At 33.3% G+C, this 17,809-nt stretch overlaps 1 protein-coding gene and 1 long non-coding RNA gene across 4 annotated transcripts; one reads left to right on the top strand and one right to left on the bottom strand.

Moving 5' to 3' along the window:
- Positions 1–5,675: 5,675 nt before the first annotated feature.
- LOC145113587 (Protein kinase superfamily protein) lies at positions 5,676–12,446 on the top strand. 3 transcript variants are annotated; one of them, XM_079049658.1, is made up of 16 exons: positions 5,676–6,095; positions 6,516–6,622; positions 6,723–6,929; positions 7,004–8,041; positions 8,128–8,300; positions 8,374–8,599; positions 8,668–8,760; positions 8,862–9,002; positions 9,088–9,180; positions 9,696–9,977; positions 11,180–11,268; positions 11,358–11,409; positions 11,505–11,561; positions 11,648–11,794; positions 11,871–11,951; positions 12,148–12,446. In XM_079049658.1, the coding sequence occupies exons 1-16, from the start codon at positions 5,879–5,881 to the stop codon at positions 12,244–12,246; spliced, it is 3,102 nt and encodes a 1,033-aa protein (XP_078905784.1). In that variant the 5' UTR covers positions 5,676–5,878; the 3' UTR covers positions 12,247–12,446. The 3 variants fall into 3 exon arrangements, with proteins under 3 accessions (XP_078905784.1, XP_078905785.1, XP_078905786.1); XM_079049659.1 differs by having other exon boundaries at positions 11,874–11,951; XM_079049660.1 differs by having other exon boundaries at positions 6,516–6,610.
- Positions 12,447–16,282: 3,836 nt separating this feature from the next.
- LOC145116236 (uncharacterized) lies at positions 16,283–17,580 on the bottom strand. The gene is made up of 2 exons (XR_013711938.1): positions 17,159–17,580; positions 16,283–16,781 (listed from the first exon to the last, which is right to left on the bottom strand). It is a non-coding gene; the product is annotated as an uncharacterized LOC145116236 (long non-coding RNA).
- Positions 17,581–17,809: the final 229 nt, after the last annotated feature.

The raw sequence follows: 17,809 nt of genomic DNA on the forward strand, positions 1-17,809 counted from the left end.
AAGGGACTTGGTGGAGTCGAGGCGGTTCTTGAGGAGAGTACGGATAGATGTGGAAGGTAGTATGGGACCGTACTACTGAAAGCAGAGGATCCGTACTTGAATCGAGGAAGGCTGAGGCAAGACCAGGGAACTTGTGATGGGTGTGATCCCTCTAGATGTATCAGTATCACTGACGGTTGTCATTATGTATTGCAGAATGGTGGTACTACGTCCGAGGTTAGCGGTTGGCAGCTCAGGAGAGGGATCGGATTCGGGCTCAGGTTCCGAACCAGTGGATGAGAGGCTACGCGAGTTCATCGCGTCCGAGATCACTAGAGGCATCCTTGATGCGACCCCGGTCATCTTTGGGTCGATCAAGGAAGGGATTGTAGAGCTGATGGAGGATCGCCTCCGGGCGTTCAGGAGCGACATGGCGACCAGCCAGTCGGGATCACGCACACTGTCCTTTAAGGACTTCAGAGGAAGTGGTGCGCCAAATTTCCATGGGGCGAAGGACCCCATTGTGGCCAGACGGTGGATTGCAGATATTGAGTCTGCACAGTTGACCGGCTTCTGCCCCAAGGGGTCGAAGGTGAGATATGTAGCAGGGTGCTTGAGAGACAGGGCCAGGGATTGGTGGGAGTCGGTTGGTGACTCTCTGGGAGCCTCGTCAGTTGAGGCTATGACATGGCCGGACTTTGTGACCCGGTTCAGGAGTGAGTTCGCGCCAGCTGTGGAGCTTCAGCAGCTGGCCAGGGAGTTTTTGGATATGAGACAGACTACGGAGACTGTGGCGGAGATCACCGCCAAGTTTCGGGAGAGGGCGTTACTGGTGCCCCAGTATGCGGGAGATGAGGATATGAGGAGGACCCGCTACCATGACATGCTACGAGCTGACATTCGGGAGCATGTTAGTTTTTCAGCTTGCCCTACCCTGGATTCCATGATTTCCAGGGCAAGGGAGAGGGAGATTGATCTGGAGCATATCCGGAAGAGGAAGGTAGAGGAGGGACAGACGACAGAGGCTTCGGGGAAGAAGCCCAAGGGATCAGATGGTAGGCCGAAAGGCCAGTCAGGACAGGGCCGCTGCAGGAAATGCGGCAGGCCGCATGAGGGGGCGTGTAGGTTGGGATCGTCGGGCTGCTACAAGTGCGGCAAGACGGGGCACTTTAGCAGGGATTGTACCGCCCCTGCACCCACTATTCCGACATCTGAGTTGCTGTGTTTCCACTTGTCACACGCCCGAACCAGACGACGGAAACGTCCGAGGGCTCGCGTGACTTAAATTGAATATCATCACAATGAATATACATGAAGCATAACATAAACATCACCATGCATTAATACATTACAACTGACCTTGTTCACATCAAGTACATTGTCTAAATATTACATATCCATAGCATAAATTGTTTGAGAGTTTTCAAAACATAACATCCTAACACACTTGGTATTGTTCTTCGGCTTATCTGTTACCTGATAATACAAGTTATTTTAAAAACGTCAACATATGGAATGTTGGTGAGTTCATAAGCATGGTTGATATGAAAATGTTTTGTGTAGTTTATAAAACCCAGAAAATCCGATATTTTCTGAAAAGACAATTGTTTATACTAAAGTGTGAAGATCCATAGGTTTATGTATGAATGATTTCAAAGCGTGTATAAATGAGAAGTTTTGCATTATAGTTATTGAAAATACAAGTGAATGGTGTTGATTTTCTGGAAAACCCCGATGTTTTCCGATAATATAATATAACTATTTCGAATTGTTATACCGTCACAACGAATGATTATGAATTCCCTTGATTACTCAGATAATATTGGATTTATTATGCGAGTCGTTATAACCATGCATGATAATGACTAGTTCGTCTGTCTTGGCATTCTAGTGAACGCCGGAATTGATCTTAAGATTTTGTCACCCTAGACTGGCCGAGTCTAACTGTAGCGAACAGCTGAGGTGTGGGGGAGTCACCCCCGTGTAGATCTATACACAAACTCTCGCTCTCCCTCCAGGAGACTTTGATTATAACTACAGACTACGACCGACACTTAAAGGTGTCGCCCGTTATTACTCACTTAATCCAAACGAATTTGATTACCCTTGATTAACGACCTGATTTTGTTTACTTGAATTGAAGGTAAGCCTAAGAGACGAGGAGAAGAGGATTACGAGGTCCTACTAATTACGTATGTTATTTAGGGCTGTTGAGTATACGAAGGACGCGTTGGCCCATTTCGCATATGATTTATTTGGACCTTACTAGCAATGCTAATGGGCCACTGAGGACCAATAGCACGTAAAAGCCATTGAGGGTCCCTTAAGCATGTAATTGGGTCGCAGGAGGCCCAATAGACATGTATTATTATTGTTAGGCCCAAAAGTCATGTTAATAGGTCACGAAGGCCCAATAAACATAATTAGAATCTTTCAAGCCCAACAATTTAAATATTTATTTGTTTTAGGTATGGTATAATTGTCGGAAGGTCTGATTGTTCAATTGTTAAATCGCAAAGGCACGAAGTTTGTCTATTGTTTAGAACTATATTTGAAAATATATGTATATTTTCATTCTAAATTCATAAGTTATAATTTGGTATTTTTGACCCAAATATCTTAATAATAAAATAATTGACTCAAATATTGGTTTGACCTATTCAGCCCGTCTTTAATAAAAATGACAATTTTAGTCCCTTTTTATAAAAAATGACATTTTAGGTCCTTAAACTATTTTTCTTGACATTTTGGCCCATAGAATTATTTAAATAGTGTTTTCAGCCCAAAGTTTACTTTTTGGCAGTTTCAGCCCTTTTAGTAAAAAGATTTTCATTTATAGTCCAAACCTTTCGCAACTTTTACAAATTTGACCCAAAATCCAAAAACTTTGCATTTTTGATCCTTTTTGGCAAAAAAGGTCATTTTAACCCCTGAAATAGATTTATTTACCTTTTTACCCACTGTTTTGAGAAATTTACCATTTCAGTCCCTTAAAACCCATTTTTTTCGCAAGTTTGGGCCTATGGGCCGAAAAGCCCAAAAACTTGGCCCAATAGGCTACAATTTACATTTCTAGTCCTTTGAAGAGCATAATATTCATAAAAACTTCTATTTTAACTGTTTTGACCCTTTGGGTCCTTATAAAACCGTGAATGACAACCTTTAACCCAACTTTTGTTTATTTGACAAAAATAGCCCAAAAATGAGTTTTATGTTGTAACATGTTTATTTTAACCTTAGGTGATAATTTTTCTTGACTTGTTTAATGTAATACATCCTAGATCACGTATATTTTCCTCCTTGAGCCATAGATCTCGAGATTTCTTTCCTTTTTGGCACATATTTACCACATAAACACATAAAATCACACATAACATACACATACACATAGATCTACACATTTTACTTGTATTCTCCTCCATAAAACTTGTGAAAACCGAAAATAGAGGGGTATGAACTCACCTTTGCTTGTTGTTTTCGGTTTTGAAGAAAGAATGGAAGAGTTTGATGTTATTTTCGACCCTAGCAAGCTTTCTTGGGTTGATCTCGAACTTATGGATGTTTCTAGGATGATCATGAGTTTGCATGAGTTGAGAAGAGAATTTTTGATAAAACAAAGGAACTAGATCATGGATCTAAGCACAAACTTACCAAGAATGATGATTTCTTATGGAAGAACCCTCTTGAAATCCCCTAGATCTCGAAATTTTGATGGAGGAATGAAGGTATTCTTGAGAGAGTTTGCTTTAAAGAGATGGATGAAATGTGTGTGTGGGTTGTGTGTCTTCGGCCGAAGATAAAAAGGAGAGGGAGAAGAGAGATAAATTGAGTTGACATGCATGGAAGTATGGGATTTGTGCATGGGTTTCCAATGGACAAATATGAGGTGTCTTGCCCTCATAATTCTTCATTTCTTCCTTTTTATTTATCTACTTTTTACTATTTTTTTATTCTTGTTGGCCGAGAATGGGCTAAGGAAAAGAATGGTTTGGGCCTTTTTGTGCTTGAGTCCATAATATGGGCCCAATTGGATGGTTTTCGGCCCATTGGGCCTTTTAGAGTAATTCACAGCCCAATATACATCAATGAACGAGTTTTATGGCCCATTAGGGCTAATTAGATTTGTTATGGTCCAATAAGGCCCATTTACATAAACTAGCCAATTTTAGGCTTATAAGGCCCAAAAAGGTTAAGTTTTATGGAAGTGGGTCCAATTAGGGCCCATTTAAGAGTTCTTAGCCCAAAATAACATTGTTCTCAAAGTTGCAACTTTAGCCCTTAGGCTTCTCATGGGTCGACTCTTCTAACCCTAGGGACTACAAATGACAAAATAATAATAGAAGAGAGGATTCAGAAATACCTGCAAACTCTCGGGATGTTACAAGAACCGACGGTCCGATTCGGTTCCTATTTTCCACCAAGTTCGGTTCCCGGGCCGGTTCCGGCCGGGTCGGTTCCGATGCTCATCCCTAAGTTAACTTTTAAATAAGCCGTATGACTTAGATTATTAATAAACCAGCTTTTAAGTTAAAAACTAATTTTTCACCTAACATGCCAAACACACCTTAAGTGTATTTAAAAAAAAACTAACTTATAAAGTATCTTTTGGTTACCAACCATAACAATCTTAGCTCAAAGCTGTAACGTAACATTCCAAAAACAGTCTTAATGAAATATATTTGTGAATATTATATATTAAGTTTGAATTTATTGTTGGGTTTATTATGAATATTTGTATATTAAGTTTGAATTTATTGTTGAATATTGTATATTAAGTTTGAATTTATTGTCGTAACAAAAATCAAGTTGCATCAGTTTGTGTTGCATAGTGCTACTTTTGGACAAAAGACCCGCCGTATGACCATATCCACCAATGGTAGTGAGGTCTACAAATTTTAGATATAATTATATCCTAACAAGAAGTGGTTTTCTACTTTGGTGCACTAACATGTCCACCAGTTTTTAGAAGGTGTTCGCAAACAGTAGGTCGACATATATCTACAAATCAACGGATAGATGTAGGGAATATTTTGAAATAATACAATGACTTATATCCAATGTCCAATATTTGTTAGAAACTTCTTCTTTTAATTTTAGTCATTAAACTTTTTATACACCTAAGGTTCCTAAACAAGTGCTTAGAGATAGTTTTGGTACAAGTTTTTTTGTATGCCTGTAAAGATAAAAAGTTCCGGTATAACTAATGGATTGTTCTGCATTTTTTATGTAGAAAAAAAATCGGATATAAATCAAATTTGGTGTATTATTATTATGATTATAGTCGAGTTTAGTTATTAGTTGGTAATTTGTTTATGTTGCAATTAATTAAATACATTGGTTATGTTTGATTAATATAATTGGTTTGATGATTTTATATAGAAAATTTGAGGTGGTTGTTATGAATTTCATATTTTACATTCTACTTGGACACATCTTTTTGGTCTCATGCTTTCTCATTTAGTCTTTGGTGTAATTTATAACACGTTTTTAAAAGAGAATAATTTTATTCTAAAAATAAAAAAATCAAACCAAAACAACCCAAATATCCATAATTATCTGATTTTAAGCATGATACATTTAACCTTATTTGAATGGACACCATTTCACATTTACCATGTTTTACATATTCTAAAACTAAAATATTTTGACATTTTCTTTCATATTTTATTTTTGTAATTTGTAACTTGTAATTCGATCGACTTCTTTCGTGACCGACTAATTCAGCAGCCACGAAATTCGAACACACCCACCGTTATCTCTCTCTTTCAATCACCAAGCAATAAGCATAAGTTTCACACTTTTAGGTTTCATATGATCATATTCATCTATGGTATATGATAGTTAGGTATTTCATTTTCACTTCTCATGAACAAGATTCACTAGTGTATATAGAATACAGATGGCCGGACCGACTCGAAACGACGGTGAATCGTCGGAGGCGGTGGGGATTCCGACGGGTTTGAATCGAATTAAGACTCGTATTACGTCTACTTCCAACGATAACAATCAGCTCAGCTCTAGTAATTTCCATAGTAAGTCTATAGCTAGTCGTTTCAAGCAGAATCATCAGAGGTCTTTTTCCAAAGGATTTGTGAAGCTTCATTCTTCTAAAGAAGGTACTCATATTGTTTTTCCTTTAACACACGCACAGATGAAAATATTTGACTCTGTTACTGTTGTTGTCGTTGTTGCGGTTTGCCTATTTTAATTCGTTTCCTGATTACTGAAAATTTTGGTTGATTTTGTGTTACTCGATTGCTTGATATATTCAATTCGTTGTCGAACTAATCGAGATACTGTATTTACATTTAAATATGTAGAAGAATTTATCTATCACTAGAATGGATCATTTCTATTTTATAACAATCAGCGACTTGGCTAGCTTAAATTTTGCGGTTAATTGTAAGGGTTGACAAATTCAAATTATCAACATATGTTTTTCACTTACTCCTAAAAATGCTTGACATATTCAATTCCTTGTTGAATTTTATTTTGAAATCTGAAAAGAGCATCTTCTGGACGATTGTATGTACCAGGATTCCGTAAAGGGAAAAAAATTGCTCGATGGTTGACATCTCATCTTTCCAAGGATTCTGATAGAGCTCTTAGAGATAAGCCTCCTGAAACTGAGGTGAGACTTCATGTAAGCATGATCAGATGAGTGTTTACTCATTTAGATGATACATAATGTAGTTTTCAACTGGAAATTTCAGTTATTGAATAATTAATCTAAAATGTGGCAGAAAAGACAACATGAGGTCAAGGCATTTGATAAGGAAGCTGTTTCAAGTAAACAACAGAAGGTAAGAAGATCCACATTTGGAAAGCAAACTGAAGCAGGAAACATAGATAAAATGCCAGAAGTGATGAAAAGCTTTTCACATGAACTCGGGCCTAAAGGTGGCATTAGACCTTTATACACACGATCTCATAGCTTTAGTGATTTGAAGGTATACCTTTGTTACCTTTGATGTGATTAAGTATTTACCTTTGTTCTTGTTTACTGACAAGTCAGCATATTCAGGAACTTTTGGGATCATTGAGGTCAAACTTCAATGCTGCAAAAGATTTGGTAAACACAGAGCTAGCATGCTTCAAAGGGGAGGTGATTGAGGTATCACAAAAGTCAGAAACATTATCTTTAGAAGATCAAAGATCAATTCAAGACCTTCTCATTCTTTCTAAAGAATGTATAGAGATGTCATGCCAAGACTTCCGCACCAAATGTGAAGCCATTGTTCAAGATTTAACAAAAAAGAGGCAAGATTGCCAAACAGGCCCATTGAAATGGCTTTTTACTCGGATGCTTTTTATACTAACACGCTGCACAAGGTTGTTGCATTTTGAGAAACACAGTGAGCATATTGATGAGGTGTCCCTTCTTAAAATGAAAGAATGTTTGGAAAAGATTCCTTCATATGAAATGAGCCGGATTTTAAAGTTAGGAATCGTTGATTCCCATTCCGGAGATGGTTTAAATAATAAGTTATTGAATAATGAAAAAAAATTACATACACAAAAGGAGGAATCCATACCTATAAGTGATTCAATAGAGAGATTGCCACAATTTGAAGATTCGGGCGATTTAGTAATTTGTCGGATATGTGAGGAATATGTTCCAGCTTCACATTTGGAGTCTCATTCTTATATATGCGCATATGCAGAAAAATGTGATATAAAAGGTTCAGATGTTAATGAAAGCCTTTTAGGATTATCAGAGATACTTGATCAAATCATCATATCCTGCACTCCTGTAGATGATAGCCCTCAAAATTCACAATTTCAAAATTTAGATGGTTGCTCTCCTAAAATGAGTGAGTGGAGAAACAAAGGGGTTGAAGGAATGTTTGAGGATCTTCATGAAATGGACACTGCATGCATAGAAGATTCAACCCCTGGTACCTTTGTAAATCTCAAAGGGTTTCCAGGTGTGAAAAGTCTAAATGGCCCTCCCTCATCCACAGGAAGCATGACATCAGCATCTTCCACACCAAAAGCTGCAAACTTTGACTTCTTCTGGTTAGAGCTTAACCACCCTTCCGAATTAGAGGATGTTCAGCAGGTATGTCCTTTAATCTTTACCTTTTTTTACATTCGGTTTCTATGTTCACTATAAGGGTATATAAGTAATTTTCCTTGTTTCTTTAGATGACAGATCTTAGGGACATTGCTCATTCTGCAGCAGAGACAGATCTCATGGAAGAAAGTTCACATGAGGCCTTGCTTACATGCATGGAAGATTTACAAGATGTTTTACAACATAGCAAGTTAAAAGCACTTGTTATTGATACATTTGGTCATCGAATAGAAAAACTCATTAGGTGAAAAGCATACACGCATCTCTACTTTTAATCACCATGTTTTTATTTTTCACATTTCCTTATATGTATACAGAGAGAAATACATAATTGCATGTGACTTAGAGAATTCAAATAGAAGAATGAGTGATGTTGTGGACACTGCATCTCCAAGTAGTTCAGTTTCAACTCCTTCACATTCTCTTCATAAAGAGAGAACAAGCATTGAAGATTTTGAGATTATTAAACCAATTAGTAGAGGAGCTTATGGGAAAGTATTTCTTGCACGTAAAAGAACAACTGGTGATTTATTTGCTATAAAGGTATAAGTAGAGTAAAATCTTTTCCTTTTTTAATACCATTGTTGATAATTACTCAATTCCTTTTACAGATTCTCAAGAAAATGGACATGCTAAGAAAAAATGACATTGAAAGGATAGTTGCTGAACGTAATATATTAATCACAGTTCGAAACCCATTTGTGGTAATCTACATTCTACAATTCCCATTTCTTAATGAATCATAAATTACGAATTTTGAAATTGTATATGAGAGAATATTGTCAATATTGGTTTTTATTTGTAGGTTCGTTTTTTCTATTCATTTACAAGTAGAGACAATCTTTATTTAGTGATGGAGTATCTAAATGGAGGTGATCTGTTCTCTTTGCTAAGGAATGTTGGTTGCCTTGAAGAAGATATAGCACGCATTTACATTGCAGAACTGGTTTGTCAAAATCAAAAACTTTTTTTTTTTTTTTTTTACTCTTTAAAAGATTTAAATAAGTTATTTTTAATTTTTCATATCACAGGTTCTTGCTCTTGAATACCTTCATTCACTAGGCATTGTACATCGAGATCTTAAACCTGACAATATATTAATCGCACATGATGGTCATATCAAGGTGTGGTGTTATACTTTTTAGAGTAAATTACACGAATGGTCCCTATGGTTTGGGGTAATTTGCACGTTTGGTCCCTAACTTATTTTTTTAACTCGGAAGGTCCCTACTGTTTGTTTTTTTTGCACGCTTGGTCCTGTCTTACATAAAATGACTATTTTGCTCTTGATTTTTTAATTTATTTAAATAAACACACCCCCATTCCATCTTACATTACTTTACCTTACCTATCACATCTTATTTAAATAAATTAAAAAAATCAAGGGCAAAATAGTAATTTTAGGTAAGACAGGGACCAAGAGCGCAACAAAAACAAACTGTAAGGACCTTCCGAGTTAAAAAAATAAGTTAGGGACCAAACGTGCAAATGACCCCAAACATTAGGGACCATTCGTGTAATTTACTCTACTTTTTATTAAATATGAGCATATCAAATGCATAAATATAAAAACGTACTTTCCAGTCTTATTTATGCAATTACTATATATTGTGGTTCTAATTATGTTATATTTAATCAGCTTACAGATTTTGGGCTGTCTAAAATTGGTCTAATAAACAGTACGGATGATTTGACCAGACCAGAGTCAAAGGGTGTTATTGTTTCAAATGGTCAAAGCGTTGACCATGAATGGAGTGTTGAGAGAAGGGGGCGATCAGCTGCTGTTGGCACACCTGATTATTTGGCCCCTGAAATACTTCTTGGAACTGAACATGGTTATGCTGCTGACTGGTGGTCTGTTGGTGTTATTTTATTCGAATTATTAACAGGAACCCCACCTTTTAATTCAGATCATCCAGAGGTAAATTTAATTTTTTTTAATTGAATCATAACTTTTAGGGTAAATAGCATAAAAAACACTCCGTTTACACCAAAATTTTAATTTGACACCGTGTTTTTTTTTTCTCAAATTTGACACTGTGTTTTCCAATTTGTTACAATTCTGACCACTTGACCGGTTAACTAGGTTACATGCTGACGTGTCAGTTTTGATGATGTGGCATGCTGACATGATATGCTGACGTATCAAAATTGAATTTTTTTTCCACAAAAAACACTAAGTTTTCATTTTTTTTCGATTTTGACACTAAGTTTAATTTTTTCTTTCAATTTTGACACTATGTTTTTTTGTTCCAAATCGAACATCATTTTTTCCAATTTTGTTCAATTTTGACCATTTTCCATTTGAAACCGTATAAATATATTTTTTTATTACATTTTAAACCGTATAAATATATTTTTTTTGTTTAAAAACCACATTTTTATTTAAATACAAGGTGTTTTTTTTTTTTTTTTTTTTTTTTTTTTTTTTTTTTTTTTTTTAATTCAAAGTATAATGTATAAATATGCATTAGTTATATCATGAGAATCAAACTAACCATAAGCTTCTAATAAGATGTGAAAATTTCAGGGGTTGCAAACTTGACATCCGAGTTTTAATCGGCTACACGCCTCCAAACCTACAAACTCATTTTAAAGTTGCGTATTTAATATAAAATACGGTTTTTATATAACTAATACATATTTATACATAAAATTATGGTTTGAATGTAAAAAAAAAAAAAAAAAACTTGTATTTATACAAAACTATGGTTTTTAATTGAAATGGAAAATGGTCAAAATTGAACAAAAATTGATAAATGATGTTCGATTTGGAACAAAAAAACATAGTGTCAAAATTGAAAGAAAAAATTAAACTTAGTGTCAAAATCGAAAAAAAATGAAAACTTAGTGTTTTTTGTGGAAAAAAAATTAAATTTTGACACGTCAGCATATCATGTCAGCATGCCACATCATCAAAACTGACACGTCATCATGCCACGTCAGCATGTAACCTGGTTAACCGGTCAAGTGGTCAGAATTGTAACAAATTGGAAAACACAGTGTCAAATTTGAGACAAAAAAAAACACGGTGTCAAATTAGAATTTTGGTGTAAACGGAGTGTTTTTTATGCTATTTACCCTAACTTTTATTCATGTCATTTTTTTATTGAGAAATTTCAGAGAATATTCAACAACATTCTCAATGCAAAAATCCCATGGCCTTCTGTTCCGGATGAGATGTCGTACGAAGCCCAAGACCTGATTAACAGGTTTGTTTCTTCAAGTCTTTACTATATCCTATTGTTGGAATGCAAGGGTAAAATGGTCATTTTGTCTCGTTTAAATTGATTTTTTTTAGGTTTCTTATTCATGACCCTAATCTGCGTCTAGGAGCACATGGATCATCCGAGGTTATTGACTTTCTTTAAATTAAAACTCCATCTATTTTTTATTTTTATAATTTTATTACCAAATATATCGACTCTTATACTTGTTTTACTTACAGGTAAAAGCACATCCGTTCTTTAATGGTGTAAACTGGGATACACTTGCCATGCAAAAGGTGGGTGATGTTTTTTCCATTTTCCACATAATTGGCGTTAATAATTTATTTATTTATTTTTTCTAAATTTAGATATTTATATATAGGTTGCTTTTATACCACAACCAGATGGCATAGATGATACGAGTTATTTTATTTCAAGACATAGTTGTAGTTCAACTGGAACACCTGATGATCAAGACTGTAGTGATGCGGCTTCAGACACTACTGAATTCTGTTCAGACACTAGAGAGGTACACATTTATTTTCTTTTTATTTATTTATACTAAATATTTTTGGTAGACATTTATCTTTATTTATTTTTTTCAGAAGATGGATGTATGTGGAGATCTTGCAGAGTTTGAAGCACCTCCTGATGATGATCTTTCGTGGATAAATTTCTCTTTCAAGGTACGCATAGGAAGGGTAACATTGTCATTTTCCATGTTTCTATACATTAACTCACTCTCTCTAGAGTCTAGACTAAGATAAATTATTTGGATTAGCTTACGCGGTACCGAAATGCATACCAATTTACCGTTTTACCCCTGTCCTTTTTTTTCATTTTACATGTATATAAATTGTATGATATTGGTTATGTATGCAGAACTTATCGCAATTGGCATCCATTAATCACGAAGTGCTTCAACAAAACAGCAAGGATGTGTCAAGATGTTCATCTCCACAAAATGCTCCAACCTCATAGATTCTTGTATGCTTTCCTTTAGTAGAAAGCATACGTTGTTTAAAATTGTCACCACTACCATAAATGCCCTTTGAGTGTAAGATTTCTCCTTTCTTTTTCCTCATCAATTGAGGGCAATATTGAAAATTCAATGTAGCGTTGTTATAACCACAATGTTAACTTCCAACACCATAAATGGCAAAAGCAATATTTGAAGTTAATGATTGTTATGTGGAAATGTAGTGGAAAATCTTGAACTTTTTTTTAACAGTTTACAAGTATTCATGAAACATAATGGCACTACAACTTTTTACGAAAAAAAATTAACTTGTGTTCGACATTGCATTTGTATGTACGCAAACACAAAACTCATTTTCATTTGCATAAAAGTGTTTTGCTTTAGCTTGATATTAATTAAATTAATTTGTACACTATTGTGGAGAAGTTACTAGGGGTCTAATGAAATATGTGGAGTCGTGACTCGTGAAACTAAAGAATATATAAATTGCACTGATATTCACTCGATTTCACGCATAGCTTTTATTGTTTTTCTATTTTAGTTTCCATTAACTTCATCAAACAATGATCAACTAAGTTATTCCCATCTTATGAAATGTATTAAAAAACATATTCTTTTAAATTTGTCATTTTTACGCACACATATGTCAATTTTATGAAACAAATTATAACATAGACAAAAACTGAAAACACAACCTTTTCATTTTTATTTTGAAATATGAAACAAATAATATGGTTATAGAAAAAAATTCAGAAATTATATTATAGATAAGAATTTAATATTTAATATCGAATATTAAAATGATGTATTATTTAATATTAATTAAAATAAATCAATTAGTTAATAACTAATAAAGTGTCAAAGTTTAAATATAAGTAGGAAGTATAAAAGAAATATCAATGATTAAACCAGGGTTAGTTGTGTTGAAGACTAAAAAAATCATTTAGTTCATATCAAGTGGTTAAACTTCTCGAATGATAAAAAACAACTAGTTTTGAATTAATTATAAATATTTGACTTCTCATTAGGAATACTAAGTCTAGAAATTAAAGAGTCCAAGAAGCAAAGGGATATATATATATATATATATATATATATATATATATATATATATATATATATATATATATATATATATATATATATATATATATATATATATATATATATATAAAAGCTTAGGTACTAAACCTCTTGAAAATACATTGTTTTACTATATAAAGATTACGGTTAATGGATTCACGGTTAATACTTCAAGATGTATATTCAAGATCAACACAATAGGGTTTAGGGTTTAGGTTTATGGTTTAGGGTTTAGGGTTTAGGGTTTAGGGTTTAGGGTTTATATATATATATATATATATATATATATATATATATATATATATATATATATATATATATATATATATATATATATATATATACTAGTTGTGTACCCGCGTAAAGCAGCGAGCGGGTATTAATTCTTTTCGGTTATTAGTTTCTTTGCGGCTTTAATTTTTATTTCGAAATTACGTGATTGTTTCGGAGATTTGGATGGATAGTTTTCTTTTGGCGGACGGTAAATAGTTTTTTTTTTCCAGAATATTTTTTTCTTTCCAAACAAATTTCTTATTACAAAGAACACGTATTGTGGTGGAATCAAATACTTTCTGTTCAACGAATAGTTTCGTTTGGCGAATTGTTTTTGGTGGCAATAAGTTTTCTTTTGATATGCTATTACGAGATAAATATTAAAGATGGTAAGTTAGCTTAAAAAGGAAAATACATTGTATATTTGGGTTAAATATAATACTATGTTAATTTGCTTACAAATAAAAAAAAGTTGTTATTATATTTTAAATATGAAAGTATGTTGCTATTACATGTTAAAAGTTAAAGTACGTTGCTATTTTAGTTTAAAAACAAATATGTTAGTTTTAGGTTAAATAATGTATGTTACTGTTTTAGCTTAAATAATTAAAAAAATATTTAGTTGCTATTTTTAGTTTCATGCAATACGGCAAGCACAATCTGTACTAGTTTTGAATGGTGTTTTTTTCGACGAATAGCTTTTTTTTCCGATGTACCTATCTTTGGATAAGAAAGAGTGACAGTTCCAAAACGATAACAGATATCATGGGAACCGCTCTGATTCCTAAATTTTAAAATTGATTGGAATCTGGACCGGTTACGATTTCTTATTTTGTGTAAAGTCTTACATGTTGAGTATCTGTCAGAACCGATTCTTAGTTAATATTTATATAAATTATCTTTATACTGTTAGAAGTAATTAATTGTACTTGTTAAAAATATAAAGTTCCATTAATGTGAGTTAAATCAAAGCACAAAAAATAGACCAAAATCCTATCGATTAACTATATACTGTATCATTAATAATATATTTTTTTGTCCCATTTTACATGTCCTGTTTTATAATGAAACTTTTTCATTTAAATTTTAGTTAATTTTGTTAAAATAAGAATTTTTAAATAAATACCCTACTAATTGGCTTTAATATCATAAAGATTCTTGAATCCAATTTCATATAATTCAAACAAAACACGAAAAACAATTTATTGATGGTTAGTTGTACTTTAAGCTTAGAGACTTGAACGTTTTAAAAAAATATTATTATTATATTGAATCTATTTATAGAAATAGTGAGATTTCTTTTATAAGATAGTAAAGATATATAAAATAGGACGGGTTATAAGTGGAGCGGATCGACAATGATCAATACCCGACCCATTTATTAGAAGGGTAAACGGATATGAATCATAAACGGGTAAACGAATCGAAAATTAAAATCCAAACCCGTAAAATTCTTACGGGTTTGGAGCGAATCGGGTTCAAAACCCGCCAGGTCTACTTGCGTTGGTTACTAAGATACTAACTTGACCTGGTTAGTTCGGATATATGTTCTATTTTAAAGTTATTATTCTGTTTATAGATGTTTCACTAAAACAATATATAAGAACCTTCTACTTTATGCATCTATTTTACGATACATGTTTACGATTTTATTTAATAACTTATTCATGTGTTTAATTTAATGAGTGATTTACATTTAGATTATCCGAAAAGTTAGTAGAATAGTAGGTATATTGACTTTCCAGCAAATGAACTTGAGTATTAAGATTCAATGTTATAGATATTTTATCTCAAAAGAGTAACAGAATGAAAGAACAAACATAAAAAACTAAAAGGCAACCCAAAGCACTATAATAATTCAATAAAAAAAATTGAGACACATACACAGCCACAGCTCATACACATACACATACACAGCCACAGCTCATACACATACAGTTACACGCAGTCACATATATTTACATAATCACACGTACATACACAAAAAAACAAAGACACTCACACTTATGCATACACAATTATAGCATTCTACTTTCAAATTACAATGCTTAAAAACAAAATTAAATTAATAAAAAAAACAGAAATTAAATTAAGATATGATCTTAGATAAACAAATGAAACAACATTGCTATTTAAAGCATTTAACCCATGATTAGGCTAAATGCAAAAAATGAGAATTTACTTTCATTTTCTTATCTAGCATGTCAATTCAATGAAAATATTTATTTCATTATAGAACCTCAATGGTTGTTTTTCACTATTTATTATTACAAAAAACTTTCCATCAATTTGAGGAGGTTTGCTCGTACCATTCAAGTTTACCTATACCAATACCATCAAGACGGTCTTGTAGTAGAAGTAGTAGTCATGGATCAAAAACATGACCCCCAATTGCACCATATTAAAGAAAAGTTTATTACTTGCACCAGTTTCTTTATAAAATGACACAAAGTAAATCAATATAAATTCCATTTGGTGTGACTTTACAACTGCACCATATTTCACGTGTTTGTTTCCATATGATAAATGACATAAATCAAAATAATAAATATCACCTAGAAACTAAAAAAACAAAAAATTGATAAAACATTTTCAGATTCAATCTTCATTTTCATATTGGAAATGAAAAGAAAAACCAATGAATATTGACCTAAATTTTTTAGTAGTCCATTTACGAATAAGTTTCACATTCCCAATCGCTAGATTCATTATATTGTATAAAATATTACATGAAAACAACATCAGTAAAAACATTGAACACAAGGCTCAAACAAACAAATTCGACAACACATTTGTAAATAATAGCATCAATCAGAACTTGAAGTAGAGCTTACAACGATGAGATATGGAATACCTGTAGTTTGGGCTTAGTTATAAATCAGACTGAAAGTAGTTCATTGATTAGAGATGGTTGTGTCAGCAAAGAGGATCAAAATAAATGACAAATCTCTTTTGTGAAATTTGATCCGGAGAGGTAAATCTTCATTTAGCTTCATATTTTGGGTCCCCTGTTCCAAGGAGATCCCATTTCTATTTCAACATTATGTTTCCACAATCTCCTTCATTGAGGACTTTTCACAAAGGAAAATTTAAAGATCATGATTGAAGATGAATAGATATGTAGTCATCTATATAACAGAGAAATGAATTTGAGAGCATACCTTAAAATGATAATAGTTACCTGTATATAGATTGAAAAAAAAAAAAAATGGAGTCAAAGAGCAATTGCATGTTATAGCAAAACATAACACAAACGATTAAAACAATGAAAAAAAACTCATTATAGAGAAGGATTAGTTTATCCTGGTAAAAAGTAAACGACACCAAAAATTCATTATAAGACCTGAAGTCATATCTGAAATCAAAAACCTAAAAGAACAACCATTCGTTCCTATCATTCCGAATATTCAAATCAGATCTGAAATCAAAAAACTAAAACTACATTATAAAGCTTGTAGACAGATCATACATACATAAGCACACAAACACACAATCAAATAGATTGGTAGAGAGAGAGAGAGAGAGAGAGAGAGAGAGAGAGAGAGAGAGACTTGTTACCGCTGTGTGATTATTGTTGGGGGTGGCCATAGCAAAAGCGACCACATATAGGAATTTTTTTCGAGGTTTCAGGAGAGCTGCGAGTGGTGGTGATAGACGGGTGTAAGGAGAGAGTATCTAAAGGGCGGAGTGTGATGGTGGTGATAACGGATGGTGAGTACAGTGCTGTTATGAGAGAAAATGGTCTCAAAATAGGGATCAAGGAAGAAGGAACCGGAAAAAAGGTGTGGGAGTACCATGTATTGAAAGAGTTTCACATACCAGGAGCAAAACATAACATCAAATGGTAACTTTTGATGGTGGTGGCGGAAAACAAAACCCGAGGAGTTCTTAGGGTACGTACTAAAGATTGAAGAAGAATGAGAGAAAAAGATGTTATATAACATGTATCTGGACTCTAGAGGTATTGACTGTTGACCGATTAAACGGGCTAAAATGGGGCGAGATACCAGCCATAACCGAGATATATTTGCTGATATTTAAAGATTCAACATAGTTATAATAGGATTAAATAACTGAGTCAAATTTCATGCATTGGTTGATTGTACATTAAGTTTAAAAGCTTAGACCACTTAAATTATAATATTATTATATTGGTAGGTGGTTGTATTTTCTGCTTAATTGCTTGGACGTCTTAAAAAAATATTATTA

Source organism: Lactuca virosa, chromosome 5 (assembly GCF_052849685.1).
Source record: "Lactuca virosa cultivar CGN04683 chromosome 5, Lactuca_virosa_CGN04683_v6, whole genome shotgun sequence".
Classification (NCBI taxonomy): domain Eukaryota; kingdom Viridiplantae; phylum Streptophyta; class Magnoliopsida; order Asterales; family Asteraceae; genus Lactuca; species Lactuca virosa.

Bases quoted from the DNA above. Each gene is read 5' to 3' on its own strand.
- LOC145113587 (XM_079049658.1), top strand. From the start codon at position 5,879: ATGGCCGGACCGACTCGAAACGACGGTGAATCGTCGGAGGCGGTGGGG. The intron at 9,003-9,087 runs GTTTGTCAAAAT...TTCATATCACAG, and splicing joins GCATTTACATTGCAGAACTG to GTTCTTGCTCTTGAATACCT. The intron at 11,795-11,870 runs GTACACATTTAT...TATTTTTTTCAG, and splicing joins TCTGTTCAGACACTAGAGAG to AAGATGGATGTATGTGGAGA.